Source organism: Stegodyphus dumicola, chromosome 2 (genome assembly GCF_044657685.1).
Source record: "Stegodyphus dumicola isolate Sdum_Otavi_A_Nest chromosome 2, ASM4465768v1".
Classification (NCBI taxonomy): Eukaryota; Metazoa; Arthropoda; class Arachnida; order Araneae; family Eresidae; genus Stegodyphus; species Stegodyphus dumicola.
In genome coordinates this window covers 56,993,680-57,009,237 of record NC_140769.1, presented here as the reverse complement: position 1 = coordinate 57,009,237, position 15,558 = coordinate 56,993,680, and the positions used below count along the sequence as shown (strand labels likewise).

General features: G+C 31.1%; 2 protein-coding genes across 3 annotated transcripts in view; one reads left to right on the top strand and one right to left on the bottom strand.

Annotated features, from left to right (window-relative positions):
• Positions 1-15,558, bottom strand: part of Gmppb (GDP-mannose pyrophosphorylase B) — a 121,220-nt gene that overhangs the window by 31,842 nt on the left and 73,820 nt on the right. The gene's annotated exons all lie outside the window — the stretch shown is intronic.
• LOC118189594 (fibrillin-1-like) overlaps positions 1-15,558 on the top strand; it is a 791,047-nt gene that overhangs the window by 764,264 nt on the left and 11,225 nt on the right. For both annotated transcript variants that reach the window (XM_085810675.1, XM_085810674.1), the window contains exons 59-67: positions 467-592; positions 1,807-1,929; positions 2,806-2,922; positions 2,999-3,127; positions 4,921-5,040; positions 6,175-6,297; positions 6,429-6,540; positions 11,980-12,289; positions 14,538-14,776. In XM_085810675.1, coding sequence (XP_085666801.1) covers positions 467-592; positions 1,807-1,929; positions 2,806-2,922; positions 2,999-3,127; positions 4,921-5,040; positions 6,175-6,297; positions 6,429-6,540; positions 11,980-12,289; positions 14,538-14,776 — 1,399 coding nt within the window. The remainder of the gene's footprint in view (positions 1-466; positions 593-1,806; positions 1,930-2,805; positions 2,923-2,998; positions 3,128-4,920; positions 5,041-6,174; positions 6,298-6,428; positions 6,541-11,979; positions 12,290-14,537; positions 14,777-15,558) is intronic.

The window sequence follows — 15,558 nt, the reverse complement described above, 5'->3', positions numbered from 1 at the left end:
TATGTCATATTTATTATATATATTTGATTATGTCATATATAACGACGCAAATCTCATGGAACTAATAGTTATTCACTCTCCAGTATGTAAATATCAAAAACTCTTTTAGCATGTATTTTTTTCATATTCTCTAAAGTATTTTCAAAATGCAATTTGGAAACGCATATGTATCTGTTTACAACCTTTCCTTAATGCAGCAGTGTTGATAGGACTTTCACTGCTATTAGTTTAGCCGAAGTGCCTTATACATCTATTTCTTCCTATCATCAACACTTCACGATACCTTCTTACACCATAATAGCGCAACATGACTATACCGCTAAAAGCAAAGTTCTGGAATCCCGCCCACTTATCTTGTCCTGTGATAAAATTTTTTTAATATTATGCATCGCTTTATATATGAATGAAAAGTTTTCTATGTATTCAGATTATATTTTCATCGCTTTAGTATAATTTCCCATTTCAGATGTCGATGAATGTGCTTTAATGTCCAATTTGTGTCAAAATGGCCGGTGCATCAATACTTTAGGTTCATATCGCTGCATCTGCAACAAAGGATACAAGCCTGACCAATCAGGCACCAGATGCTTTGGTAAGACATTATACCAAATGCTTTGTAAATTGTTTACTATCAAATATAAAATTTAAAAATCAAATTCATCTGATGTAAAAAAGAATGTATGATTTATTTATGTAAAAAGAAAGCTAAAATATTGCATTTTTGTAATAACATTCATCTCGATATGCTTCTAAAATTTGTGTTTGAAGTCAGATTTAAAAATAAAGGTTTCATATCGGTAAGAAATATTTAGACACTTTTATGAATATTGTGGGACAATAAATATTATTCACAGTAACAAAAAGTATTTTACATGGAATAATAATTATTTTAATAATGTTGTATAATTCACTCACATTCTGATAAGCAGTTCATTTTTTTCATGAAATTTCTCCTTAAGTAAATACATCGTTGATACTTCTGCACAAAGTGCAAGAATTTCATTGAAGAATTATTCTTGTTTCTTAAAAGTGGAACAGATTTTTGAATGTCTGCAAAACAATTTAAATTTCTGAGTTTGTTAATGAATGCGTAGTTAAATTATTCAACAAACTTCTTTTAAATGTAATATTTTAAACTGTTAAAAGCGTAATTTGTGATTTTGTATTTGTTTAATCTGAGAACATCAGATTCTAATGCAAGAAAAAGCATAACGTTTTCATTTGTCGAAGTATGATTTAGATTACATGTTTATGGTTACAATGTGCAGTTTCAAATTTGGCAGATGGTTCTGCTATTAATACCTAAAAGATTAAAATAAACTATGTATTAATTATTTCTAATCTTTTACTCAATAACTCAATTATTACTAGAAAGAAATATTTTTAATACAATTTTTTTGGGAGAGATTAACATATTTTTGTTTATTTGTTATAAGCAGACATTTTTAACCGTTTCTCTGATTTCTTTTAAATTTTTTCACATTGAAATTAAATTTTAAAATAATTAAATAAAATTTCAAAGGACCGTTTTAAGTTACTTAATGAATTTCTAAAGATCTGATTTGAAGTACTTATGAATTCATAACTATAAGAAGACGAATAAGCTGCTTCAAGTTATTAGTACAAAATGTTTAATAACATTAAATAAATTTACTTAAATAACATTACGTTATAATGTTATTTAAGTAAAATAACATTATAAATAGTAAATAACATCATAAAGTACGTAAATTATTTTCTTAAAATCATTTCTTCGTCTTTATTCTTTAAAGTCTTCAAGTGAAATTAATGCCTTTTCTGTTACAGATGTTAACGAATGTGAGCAAGTTCCACCACCTTGCAAATTCACTTGCGAAAATACTGAGGGTAGTTTTAAATGCTCCTGTCCCAAAGGCTATGTTTTAGCAGTTGATAGTATTACCTGTAGAGGTAAGTTCATATTGTTCTGTCGATGTATATTTGATGAAACGAGAATGAAGTTTATTAAATGGGAAACATTTTTACAAAAGTACGCTCCTGAATATGATTATCGTTAATCATTTAACCATCGGTAGGATCATCCGCAGAATGAGCCTCCAAGAGCTCTGTTGCTACTTCTCTTTAGTATTTCTCCGCGAGAAAACTTGCAATTTCTCCAATTCTTCCATTTTTGTTTGCCTATTGATTCATCTTGTCTTCGCATTATAGACTAGCGTTGTTGGGAAGGACGGATATTTGACACTTTTTGATACCTTTAATGAAATCGATCCAAATTTTTGGAATATCAACTGCAGGCTGGTGCTAGGCTTTTTGCTGCCCGGATGCACTCTCTGTGACTCCTAAATTCTGCCGGTCGCCTAGTAGCTTCATAAATTTTTAAAATGTTGCCGTCCCTAAATTCTTCCTTCCAGTATAAGTACATTGTCTACACCATCTCTGGCGCCGATAATGTTTCAAGTCATGGTGAGTCAAGTATTTTATGATTTTCCTTGGTGGCATTTAATTTCAGTGCCTTCCCATCAATTGATATGAGTTCAATTCATTAAGAACATAAAAGAGCGCCAAAACTCTCCCTACTCAATAACGGTAATCTTGGGATCAAAGATAAGATGAAATAATCAGTTAGTAGTGTTAAGGTTCCACCTAGACGAATAAGAGACAAGCGGACTTATAAATGTTTGGCCATTGTAAGTTCAAAAAATCTTAAGGTAATCAAATTAATGTGTGCTTTTAGCAAACTTTTTTTTTTTCTTTTTTGCACTTGACTTCAATTTATGCTGTGGAGGCAATAATTTCGTAATATGTGATAAACTTGTTTTTATTTAGATGTTGATGAATGCAAAACAGGTCAACATACTTGTCAAAATCAATGTGTGAACACAATAGGCAGTTACCAGTGTACATGTCCGAAAGGTTTCTCGCAAGTTGGAGGCCAGTGTATAGGTAAACCCTTAACTCCAAAATAGAAAAAAATGTATTATTGTAGATCGAAAATATTTCTAATTTATAATCGTTGCAGATATCAACGAGTGTACAGATGAACCTCATCTATGTACACCTTCGGGTACTTGTATGAACATGCCTGGCAGTTTCAAATGCCTTTGTCCCAGAGGATATAATCTGGATCCATCTGGAAAATTCTGCATGGGTAAGGAAAATATTACAATGTGCAATTTAAATTTTTAATTCATTAACTTGAAATAAAAGTTTAATGTACATAATTGCATTCAATATATTACACATGGTAATTATGTAAAGAAAGTTACCAAGTGTTAGTAACATCAAATTAATTTTTTTCTAGTTTTGGGTGCGGAAAAAAAACTTCCTTATTTGAAACGCGCGCCATCTAGCGACATTTATTCCGAAAAGGGTGGGGTGGCGCTCATTGAAAAGAGCGGTATCTTACATTTTATGTTATACAGGTTTAGTACCGATTATGCAGTGGACGAGAGAGGAGCGCGCGTTTTCCGTGGAGTCGTACTTTTCAACGTACTGCATTTTTATCCACATAAATTGCCAGTGGTGCAAAAATTTAATCCACGCGATGTTCTTTCACGAAAACATTTGCATGCATCGCTGTTCTTGACAATACGCCTCATGATTTCCTTGTGTTCTTTAGCGATGAGGGTCATTTACATCTTTCCGGTTGCAGCATGCATTAAGCAAAAGGACTGGCATGAATCCCCGAAAATTTCATGAGCAGCACCTCCACACAGAACGTGTGATTGTTTGGTGTGTATTGTCCATAATAAGCATCATTGGACCATGATTTTCCTGGATGCCTTATCTCCTTACGAGGTGATTGTCAGTGGCCAGCGCACTCGCCTGATTTAGCCCCGTGTGATTTCTTTTTGTGGGGCTATCTGAAATCTCTAACGTCCAAAGACCCTGGCTCAACTGATGAACAATGTTCAAGCTTCTATCGACAACATACCCGTTGATATGCTGGTAAAAGGGGAAAAAAACTTCAAAACTCGACTATCTCAATGCATTGACCAGAAAGGAGGCCACCTTAATGATATTATTTTTAAACCGTAATAAAAAAACTTAATGATTAAAAATTTTTAAGTGTCTTTCTATAACTTAAAAAATTAAACTGATATCGCTTATACTATTTGTGTTATTCATTTTTAAAATAAGGTAGTTTTCCTCAAAATTTGCTTCCGATATATTTTGTATTATTTTTGCATTGTTAGTCCAGAAACTTTCATGCATTTTGCTTTGAGTTGTATTCTTTTATCCAAAAATCTGGAATTTTTTGTAATTATAACTGAAAACATCAGTACGAATTTTTCTGTAGGAAACAACTTTTGAATCTGAATAGGACCAATAAATTTATAAACAGGAATTAACCAATTTTGAATTTCTATTTCAAATTATGTATATTTTATTTACAACTGAAAATTTTATTACAATTTTTTTTTAATTACAAAATTTTATTAAATGTATGAAACTGATGAATGATGCACATATAATTACAAATTATTATATTTTCAGTTAAAAAGCAATTTTTCGTAATTTTTTTTTAAATAGCATTGTCTCAGCCACAAGTATTCTAAATGCTTTAGGTTTGGAAAATAAATATTTTTTACTCAGAACTAAAATAAAATGACATTAATGTTCAGTCAAAAACATGTTCATAATTTTTATATTTAATTTTACATAAAAAAGTTTAAATCTATGAAGCATTTATTTATACTATCCATAAAATAAATAATGCACCTGTATTTAAACTGAGGTATTGTTCAGTATGTACAGAATTCGATATCATTTTACTCGGTTAAAGTGAATAGCATTAGTAATTTTAATGCATATTTCTGAAACATGAACATGTATAATAATAAGATTACAAATCCAGATTAATACTAAATGAATTCTTTTTCTATTGTTTGTGTGTTGAATGCAATAATTTATTATTCATCAACTCCTACTTTTGCAAAGATACCGATGAATGTATGGATGAAACTCGTTGTCAGCATGGCTGTGAAAATATGATTGGCGCATATCGTTGTGCTTGCCCAGATGGATTCAGACAACATTATTACTGGAATCAATGTATAGGTAATTTGTTTTCTTGTGTTTTTACTTCAGTTATTTACCGTATCTTATTTGCAGTCACATATATATCAACATTTTAGTAAATATTAATGTGAGATATGTGAGATAGTAAATATTAATGTGAGCATTCAATGAATTGACAAATGCAAAGGTTTATATAGTCAGTTAGGGCAGTATTTAAAAAATCCATTTAGAGCATTAGAAAAAAATGATTTGTAATTGGCAGAATTGAAATAGGTTGAACATGCTAACATACTAATTTAACTCTCGATAAGTTCAAATAAATGGCAAAATATTTTCTTGTAATTAAAATTTCAAATTTTAGTAAATACCAAAAAATTCCTCTTTTACGAATTTAATGGGATTTTTTACATATTCCGCATGTTTTTAATTTATTATAGCAGTAGAAATATTAAAATATTTTATTAAATTATCCAAAATACATTGAATGTGTAATAATTTGAGTAAGTGCGTATAGCTGTTGTTAACAAATATATTATTTTCAAACTTTCTTTTGCATATCATTAATTTCATTTTAGAAATGAATCATTTCAATTTTGAAAGATCTAGAAAGAAATCAAAAGTACATATTCTGATGCGGCATCAACAAGCATTCTCGATTTCACACCGAGATGCTAAAATGCTATGTACGTTAAACCGGATTTCTATAGGTTTGTTAAATTTACATTTCCAAAGATAAATGATTTCAGAATGAAAAAAATCTGAATTTCTAAGTAAACCTTAATGACTGCTGAATCCATGTTCCATCCTACGTAATTCCTTTAATATTTGCTGTGAAAGATTAAAGAAGTTCGTAATATTCAGTTAACAGGCAAAAGCATGAGACATAAATATCCGGTGCAATATTGTTTTCATTGTGACAGCCAGACGGAACTGACATTCAAAACGAAAGTCATCCTTTCTTTATACACATAAAAAATAAGTCAGAACGAATAATAATAAACGTCAGAGCAGAATTCTAGAAAATTAGTATTTCTTTATTAATTATTAGTGGGAAAGTTCGGGAACTTGAAGACACAATAATAGTAAAATCTTCAGGGTGAATAAAAATCCTAGCTTACAGTTATTTAATGGAGCATTTTCAAATAATAATTATCGGTCGTTTGTAATATTTAGATGATAATGAATGCGCTGCAGGACCAGTATGTGGAGCAGCGAGTTGTGAAAATACCGTTGGAAGCTATTCTTGCAATTGTCCTCCAGGATTTGTCTTTGATTCTAATCTCTTAGTTTGTTTGGGTAAGAATACTTAATTTTCATTCATTTGTTCAATAGCAAATTACACTAATTGTTTACTAATATTTTCTTTTCAGTTTTCTCGTTTATTTTAATAAAAGTAATTGTACTAATTATTTTCATGTTTCCTTTAGAAGCTGGAGGAGGAGGCTGCCAGAACGCCCCATGCAGTTTTGGATGTTCTCCTACAGGTCCTCAAGGTTATTCTTGTAGCTGCCGAGATGGATACCAAAGAATAGGGCAAGAGTAAGTTAAGTCTTCAGCTGAACAACTAGCAAATATATCATGCTTCTCATAAAAGATGGTTACTAAGAGGTCTAGTCACAATTCCTATAATGCAATTGTAGCCTTATTAGACATAATGCAGTACGGAAAGTTTGGAAGTTTGTCAATTTCTGATGCATGTGAACGTTCTGCTATATTTTGTAATCGATTTCGAAATGAAGAATGTTTTCAACCAGTAACATGTAATGCTCGTTATTTCTAGGCCATATATTCCTACCATGTGTTGAGTTATTACATTTAACCTGGGAAATAAATATTAAATTAATTTATTATACAAAGCACTCAAGAATTACCTGCCGTAAAAGGGGATGCCTTCATTGAGGGCTCTTTAAAAAAAGGCTCCTATTCATATGGCACATGGTTAAAAAAAAAAAAAAAGACCACCTTGCGCAACCATCGTTTCCAACAGCGAGAGACCAAGCTCTGGGAAAACTTGCAGCGATTGTTAATATTATCCCCTCGTTATCGGTGAACTTTTGTGATCTGAACTCTCAATTATCGTGGCTCAAACGAAGAATCTTAACTTTCTATTAAAAAAGGCACACTGTATTGAAAAAACATATAAATGTTATAATTACCTATGCATCAAACTATTTCATTATTCAGAGACTATCACTCTTTGAGAACAAAACTTCCTTGCTGTATTAAGTTCTGAGATTATCACTGTTACACCGTCTTCTCAGCCTCAATGAGATATCCATTCTTTTTCTTATTTTGACATTTATTAGCCACACAAAACCACTCACTACTAGTAACAAAAATATGTACTTTAATTAATACAGAGGTTGATGTCGTTTCATTAACAGCTCCCATGAGCCTTCCTTATCCTGACCTCTCTGTGGGTCTCCCTCCTGGAAAACTAAACTTTAGGCTCCTCTCAGATTGATTCCTCTTCTCTTTTAGTTGATTCCTATCCTCATTGATTGACATCACCCATATATCACAATCACTTTTGCATCCACGTTAGTGAAATAATACGTCATAAATATGACATTGTAACAATTAAACTGAAGTTCTGTGTTCACAAGAATTAGATGCTGTCATGCATTTCACTTCTCTCAACGTAATGAGTTTTTACGTTTACAAAGAAATATCGCATATCTTATTTACTTTGCTATCAGTTTCTTCTTATATTTGTATGTATCTTAAAAATGAAATTGATACGTAGAAGAAAAAATCTGCATCGTTCAAATGACCAATTTGAATGGGATTCGCATATTAAGCAAAAAAAAATAAATAAAATAATATACACAAAATTCAAAATAGTCATAAATTGCTACAATTTTGCTAATCATTCGTACTAATTTGAAGAATCTTTACTTCTGCAGAGTGTGTAATTCTTTGATTCATCTACTAAACAGTTGAAAAATTGGAGGCCCTTTCAGACGAAACAGCTGGGAACATAATGGATTTGTTGCAAAATTTCTTATCTAAATGGGTAAATTTCTTCGCTTTTTTCCTCGGACATGTACCCAAGCATTGTTTACAAGAAGCAAAATGCACTGGCTCATGGTCATTGCTGACTGTTTCTTGTGCAGTTTCTCAAATACCAACATAATGGTTTTATATTATTTTTCTGATTTGTCCTCTCTTAATGTGTGTAAGGCTAGAATGATGGATAAAATCAAGAGATGCCCACCATCTCTTGATCCTCTAAGTTTACTTCAGTTCCATTTCTCCAAGCGCTTCACCTACATCCATTCAGTAGAATTTTCTACATCACCATTTTCTACATTATATATCTATATTCTTACATTTCGACTGTTATCAGTTACTGTATACATTTTCACTTCTCATGAATAACTACACTATAGTAAATAATTTTTTCTTTCTTAGCATATATTGAGACGTCTTCTCCCCTAAGCAGGAATTTGTCTTGTATTTTTCAGTTGGCTCCAACCACACTTATTTATTAAATTATCTTAAACTAGCAGCTTCACTGCCGCCTTCGTCTGGCTTTTAAATGTACCGGAAAAATGGCTGAAGGGAACACCAAACGTTAAATTGAAAAACTGCGTAGAATTTTATTCTGCAGAACAACTTCATAAAAAAAAAGTTATTACGTATAACAAAATTACAATGAAATAAGCAATATCCATTAATACAAATATTAATTATCCTAATAAATAAATTAACCAACTTCCCTTTGAAAAATCTTAAGAACTCAAATGGTATAAAGGAGGTCAAAACTTTTCAATATCTTAAAAACAGCGAAATGAGCAATAAATAACGTAAAAGAATGCAAAAAACAAAAAATTCTGAAAAGCAAAGTATAATTAATGATATTTTATCTTATATTTTCAAGAGGAAAAAATTACAATGAAATAAGCTATATCCCTTAATACAAATATTAATTATCCTAATTAAAAAATTAACCAACTTTCCGTTGACGAAAAAAAAAAGTCCTGCAAAACTTTTCAAACAGTGAAATAAGCAAAAAATAACATGAAAGCAACTCAAAAAACATGAAATTCCGCGCAGAATTTTATTCTGCAGAAAAAAATTAATTACCAAAAAAAAATCAATAAAAATGTATTATATATATATATATAAATGGCAATGAAATATGCCAATCTCTTAAAAACAGAGACATAAGAAATACGATGAAAAATTGTTGCCAAACCCATATTTCTAAAAGAATGAAACTATTCAAACAGATGCGATTTCATCCAAAATCTATCAACAACAATAAGACAGGAAAATTGTTGCCAAAATCACACTTTTAAAGATGGGAGATGTGAGAAGTGTACTCGGAAGCTTCATTTAAAAAAATCTTTTAAAAATACAAAATATTATCATTTTTCCAAAATTCTTTTTGTAAAAGCAGTCGCAAGGATGAAAGTTTAACGTGTCCAAAAATAAAAAATATAAATAAATAAATAAACTGCACATTTTTAAAAATAAAAGTTTTTAGAAAAAATCCGTTGAAAAGGTGTTAAGCTCCCTTTGTTAAATAAATTCGTATTTAATCGATTTATTGAAACACGAAATTTATTTTAAGTTCGTAAAATAGCTAAGTGCCTATGTTTCATGACGACGTGAAAATGCAGTGTGTAGAGTAAAATCTCGCTTTCCTATAGCCCATTATGTCTCAAAATGAAGCGATTTCGTCCCAAAACATAAAATGTAAAAAATTCGAATTCGAATTTCGAAAAAATCGCTTCGAGGTGCACTGGCTCTTGTCTAGATGCACCTATGTACCAAATTTCGCAGCCGTGGGTCTATTAGCTTACGCGCAGCGCAAACGAAAAACACATACACACATACACACAGACAGAATCTTTCTTTTATTATATGTAGAGATAATAATCGTTAACACCGAAACAAAGTATAACAATAGATTTTATTTTTTTCTAAAGTGTCAATTAATAGTATTTCTGGACGATAGATGGTGGTCGTGGCATTTATTTTAAAGATGTTTTTCGTGGTATTAATTTAGATCATTGTATTCACTTTTCCATTGTATGATGAAGGAGGCGTCGGGAAAGGCAATTAAATTAATTTTAACTGCTAAATGAAATCAAATTAACAGTTAAAATCAGATCTTACGCATCTCACGTTTAGAAATTATCCGGAGTTGATTACCAACTTTGGATAGCACCTATCTGTATGAAGGAAGTTTAGATTTCGAATGGCATCCGGAACCTAGAGTTTACTACAGCCACACTTAAATGGAATCTTACCAAATGAAAAATGTATGGTCGTTGGTTTATTTGTTATTTGTCGTGAGATATTAAGTTTATGTTTGTGGCTGCCTTTTTCTTCTTAAATGTTCCATTTCAAATTCATATGAAAAGCTGCATACGTGTGACTTGCCTTTCCTACTAATTATGGTTATACTTTGTTTTCTACTGCAATAGACGACGACTTTCTAGGCAGTAACTGTTATTATTGATCCTTCACTCAGAAATCTTTTTATGCTATGACATGAAATTTGTATATTCTGTGACAAAAAGATGCACTGACGGAACACCATCTCAACTTCAGCAATTTAAAGCATTGTGCTACAAGTAATGAGAGAATTTTTTTTATTTCGTTAACAACACGAAGGCACATTTGATTTTTGCTTTTCACAAAGCTTACATTTTTATCAAAATTTAAATATCTTACTTGCTATAAGTATTAAAATTTAAATATCCGATTACGAAAAGAAGTTAATTAATATCGTAAAATTACATCAGTAAATAGGTGTCATTATTTTGCGATCAGTCAGTCAGTGTCTTATAGCGAACTCTAGAGAGTCTTCCAGGAAGGCATCCCTCCTCTTAGGTAGATAACCGTCAATACTTTCTCATAACTAACTAAACAAACAAACTGATAACACGATCAGCGAAATTTGAAAATCATCGAATCAATTTGGTAATAGAAATTTTTCCTATTACCGAATTGATTTCTCAGTTAGGCTGAATTTTTTCAAGTTAGATATAAACTAATATTGAAAAGGTATCTATTTGCATTCCTTTATCGTTTGCTTCTTCGAAATACTATATGATAATGCCATTATTTTTATTAGATATTTATTAAGTTATTTTATGATTCTCTTGGTTATTGATTTTAAGAGTTCTCGTGCATTTTTGCGGATCCTAATGCATTTCTAAAGAATTAGTTGGAAACCTGAGTGCACTGCGATGATTTAATTATTCATATGTCGTATTAATCAATAATGCGTTGAATTTTATGCCGTTAGTGTATACTAATATGCGATAAAAACGCAAAATTAAAATTTTGCGAACATGCAAACGAAAATTCCGCAAGTTTATGATAATTTAGGATGATGTACACAAGAGAAGTAAATAAGCAGAAGCATTTTGGAGTGAATATATCCTGATTAATACCTTCTGTAATTATATTTGCATTTTATTGCTATATTTTATAATTAAATGTCCTCACAAAAATAAAAATATTTCATAATACATGCTTTTAGTAATTTTACTGCGAATTTAGTAATTATTTGTGAATAAATACGAAATTCGAAACATACATCATAGGCTTCAGTACATTTATGCTATGCGATTGTACCGATTTGGAGTTTTGCGAATATAGTAACCAGTAAGTTTATAAGATATTTTCGCCTTTCTTTTAGCTTCTTTTACTCAGTTACACTGCTTCCGCGATATACGTTCTGTTTAGAGACAAAAATTTTAGTTTGGTGTACGATGTTTGCTTGTAATATAACTCGAATTTGATAAGTCACGACTGCGCACATTACACTAATCTATCTCTGTCGTGGCAATGCTATGACTGCACATGAGCGTCAATATACTCTTCTTGCTACAATCCAGTAAAAACCTACATTATAACTCTGAATTTGTCTTTTCTTACTCATTGGATATATTTATTTATCCTGCCAGTGAAAACTGTTCATATTAATATCACTTGTTTGTATTTTTTTTCATACAGGCATTGCTTGTCGACTCTTTCACCGAATGCATATTCACATATACCCGGACAAGGTTTAGGAAGCTTAGACAACAGTCTGCTGCCTTTAGGAGGTCTACGTGTGCCAAGTGAAAGTAGCTACACAATTCCAGGGGAAAAGGTTATCTCGACCGAAGGGTGCTATTCTTGCAAATTAAATAGCAATAATCGGCAGAAGCGTGATCTGGGAAATGGAACAAAATACCACAATGACTTGAAACGGCAACATTCAGGATTCAAGTTCTCTCATCATGGAGTTCGAAGATTAGAGAAGAAGATTCCAAATAGAATGGTAAGTGCACCAAACTGGAATTGTGTAACTTTTCTATGAAATTTTTTGTAAGCATAAAACAAAGAAGCACTTGTAATTAATTTATGTAAAAATAATTTTTGAACATTCTGAGGGGCTACCTGTAACCGGCTAAATCATACTAAACAATGTATAAAATCTTAAATAATAATTTCAGTTAATTTTGGTTTTCAAATGTAAATTCAACGTATGAGTTAGATTACTGAGTATTAAAATACAAGAAAATTAGTTTTTTCTGATATTATTTAAAAGATGACTATAAGTTGGGTGACTGATGAATAAAATTCGTGTAGAAATGTGTATGTATTTATTTAGAAGGATTATTTTATCATTATCGGCGAAACATTTATTCTCGATATGATAAATTTATTTTTCCTAATATTTATGTAAGTTTTCTTGGCTATTACAACAGTTGAAAATACGTAAAAATAGAAACAAATTACGTTTATCAGCCACAGCCGTTTTAATATGTTGTAGGTTTCTCTTTTATCTCAAAAACAGTTTTTGCCTAACGAGGTAAGAATTCAACGAGATAACGATAATTGTGCCTTGATGTCTACCAATTGCAACAGAGGATTCTGATTAATTACAAGTCCGTGATAGAAGTGATATTATTTATAACCATTTCCCCAAATCAAGCTTGAAACAACCAACACTCGATTGAATTCTTGTCATTTGAACTTAGATGGCCATGGCAATTAAGAAACTTCATCCATCATCTTGTTGAAATTTCATCTGAATCTTCTTTGTAATATGATTTGGGAGAATATCTTGATGAGAGACGCCTTTCGCCATGAGTGAGTGTACTTGGTAATCTGTGATGTTCATATGTGTGTGAATTTTCGGAGCTGGGATGATTGCTGCAAGTGCTTCCCCAAAAAATACTGTGTAGGCAATCAAATTGTCTTCACAATGCCCAAAAGTGATACCAAAGAAGAAGGGAATCTCAATAAAAATCAGAATTTGTTTAAATATTTCATACGCTTCGTCAGCAATGCTTACTTATTTAACAATGACGAAACATTGTTACGAAATTTGGCGTATAATACAGTTGCGAATTCCAACATTCAAAAGATTTGATGAACTGTGTGTTCGTTCATCTTAGGCCCATTATCGCAATTTAATTCTCAGTATTCTTATTGGGGCTGTGAGCAAAACGAGATACACTGTGTTGATACTTCCTTCTTACGTGAACGTTTCACGTGAGACAGGCACCTGGGCCAAAGTCCCATTCTGAATGAAACAGCGTTGTATTTTTAACCACATTTTTTTCTTATGGCTAACATTTCTCTACGATTTATGTTAGAAAAGGCCTAGAGTAAGGGTTCTCAACCCTTTTTGTCCCATGCACCCCTTTCACCACTATTAGAAGTTCATTTCTCTCCTTTTCAAAACTTAAAATAGGTATACGTTTATTTGGATTATTTTTAATTTATTTTATTAATTAAAGAACAAAAATATATAAAGTGTAGATAAATACCAAATCTCGAATAAAACCTGTTTGTTTTATATTCATAAACTAAAACTAAATACTGAACAATTGAATAAAAGGCGGACAGCAGTCCCTCCCCCCGAAACTGTGAATTCTCTCGTTTGAGAGCCCCTGTCCTAGACCAGTTCTACACGAAAATGTCAGTAAATCAGTCAAATCGAAAAATTCCATACAAGAAACCTGAAGGTAGGATTAATACGATTTAATCAACCTATATCTTGTCGATGACTCGAATTGTTGAACCATTTTAATTGATTCCGATTACTGTGCAGTATGTATTGTACGCTACATAGTAAATCTGTTTTGAACTATTTTAACTGATTCCATTTATTGTGTGGCGTTAATTTCTGCTGGTGTCACGTGTTTTGGAAATGCTTTTACGGAGACATTTTAGTATAATCATCTGGTAAATCAAATCTTATCCCTTATTCAATGTAAACGGAAAATTGGCTAAGTATTTCAAATCATCTCTGTTTGGATGACGAAGAGATAATTTTAGTATTATCTGAATTTTTGCATGTGTTTAGAATAAATTTTTAGTGATTTTGTTTGAAGTAACACACATCATATATTTCAACATAATTATGAAAATTTTATTTCTAAGTATAGCACTATTATTATTTAATCTAAGCCTTTTCAAAAAGCTCTGTGTATAATTTTGTAATTATTTTTCGTTTATTTACACAATTCAGACAACATATTCTGTAATATTCGATTCATCTTTGTTTTTTTATTCAGCAACACACTGCAGTATCACGTAGACTTCGGCATACACATCATGTATTAAAGGCACACAACTCCACGAAGCCTAATTCATGGAAAGCCGACTCTCACATCACAATTTTTGTACCTTTATCCAAGTTAAATACAGATGTAGAGCTGCTCAAAATACAACCTGCGGTGACGTATCTTCTGAACAATGAAAGATTCGAGATCATCGAAGGTAACACGCAGAAATTGTTCAAGATTTCTTCTAGGTAAGAACATTTTCAATACCACGCAAATTTTTTGCCTATTGCAGAATTCATCGGTAAGTTATTCTTATTGTCTTTAATATACTTTAATAAAAAATAATTGCAATGTTATTGTATATTGAGTTATAAAAAAAATTCTGTCACCATTTGCAGCCATTTTCTTTCTGTCTTTAGAGAGGAACGTGGACAGAATCTCTTAACTATTTTAACATTATAAGGATTTCAATTCGTAAATCCTTGAAATTATGATTTATATTGCGTACTATGAAATTTGTATTAGATATAATATGTATGTTTATATACGTAAGTAAATATGTTAAGGCAGAGAATATGCACTAAAGGAAAATTATTGGTATTCTTCCAATAGGCGATCTATCTTACTTAACTGTGTAGTTACTTTATGGATCGATAGGTGATGCCACTAAATTTGTTGTTTTTACACATTTGTTTGTTCCGTCATTTTATCACACGTTCAGAATGAAAGCTTGGAAATTTTTTAAAAAATTAGGTTAGCTGATTTAAGTATTTTAGTGAATTACTCCATATTAATATAACTCAAAGTGAGCCCCTAAATGTTATAAATATATCAAGAATTTTGTGCACATAAAAAATGAAACAGGTAATGAATAAGATAAAGTGCACCTTATTTTGTAATGTTGTATTTAGCTGTTTCAAAACGTATTATTTACAAACAATTTATTGTAAGTACAGTGTTGAAAGAAGAGAGATAATGAATTTAAGAGACAGAAATAAAAAAATTACAGCTTAAGATATCAGTTATTTAA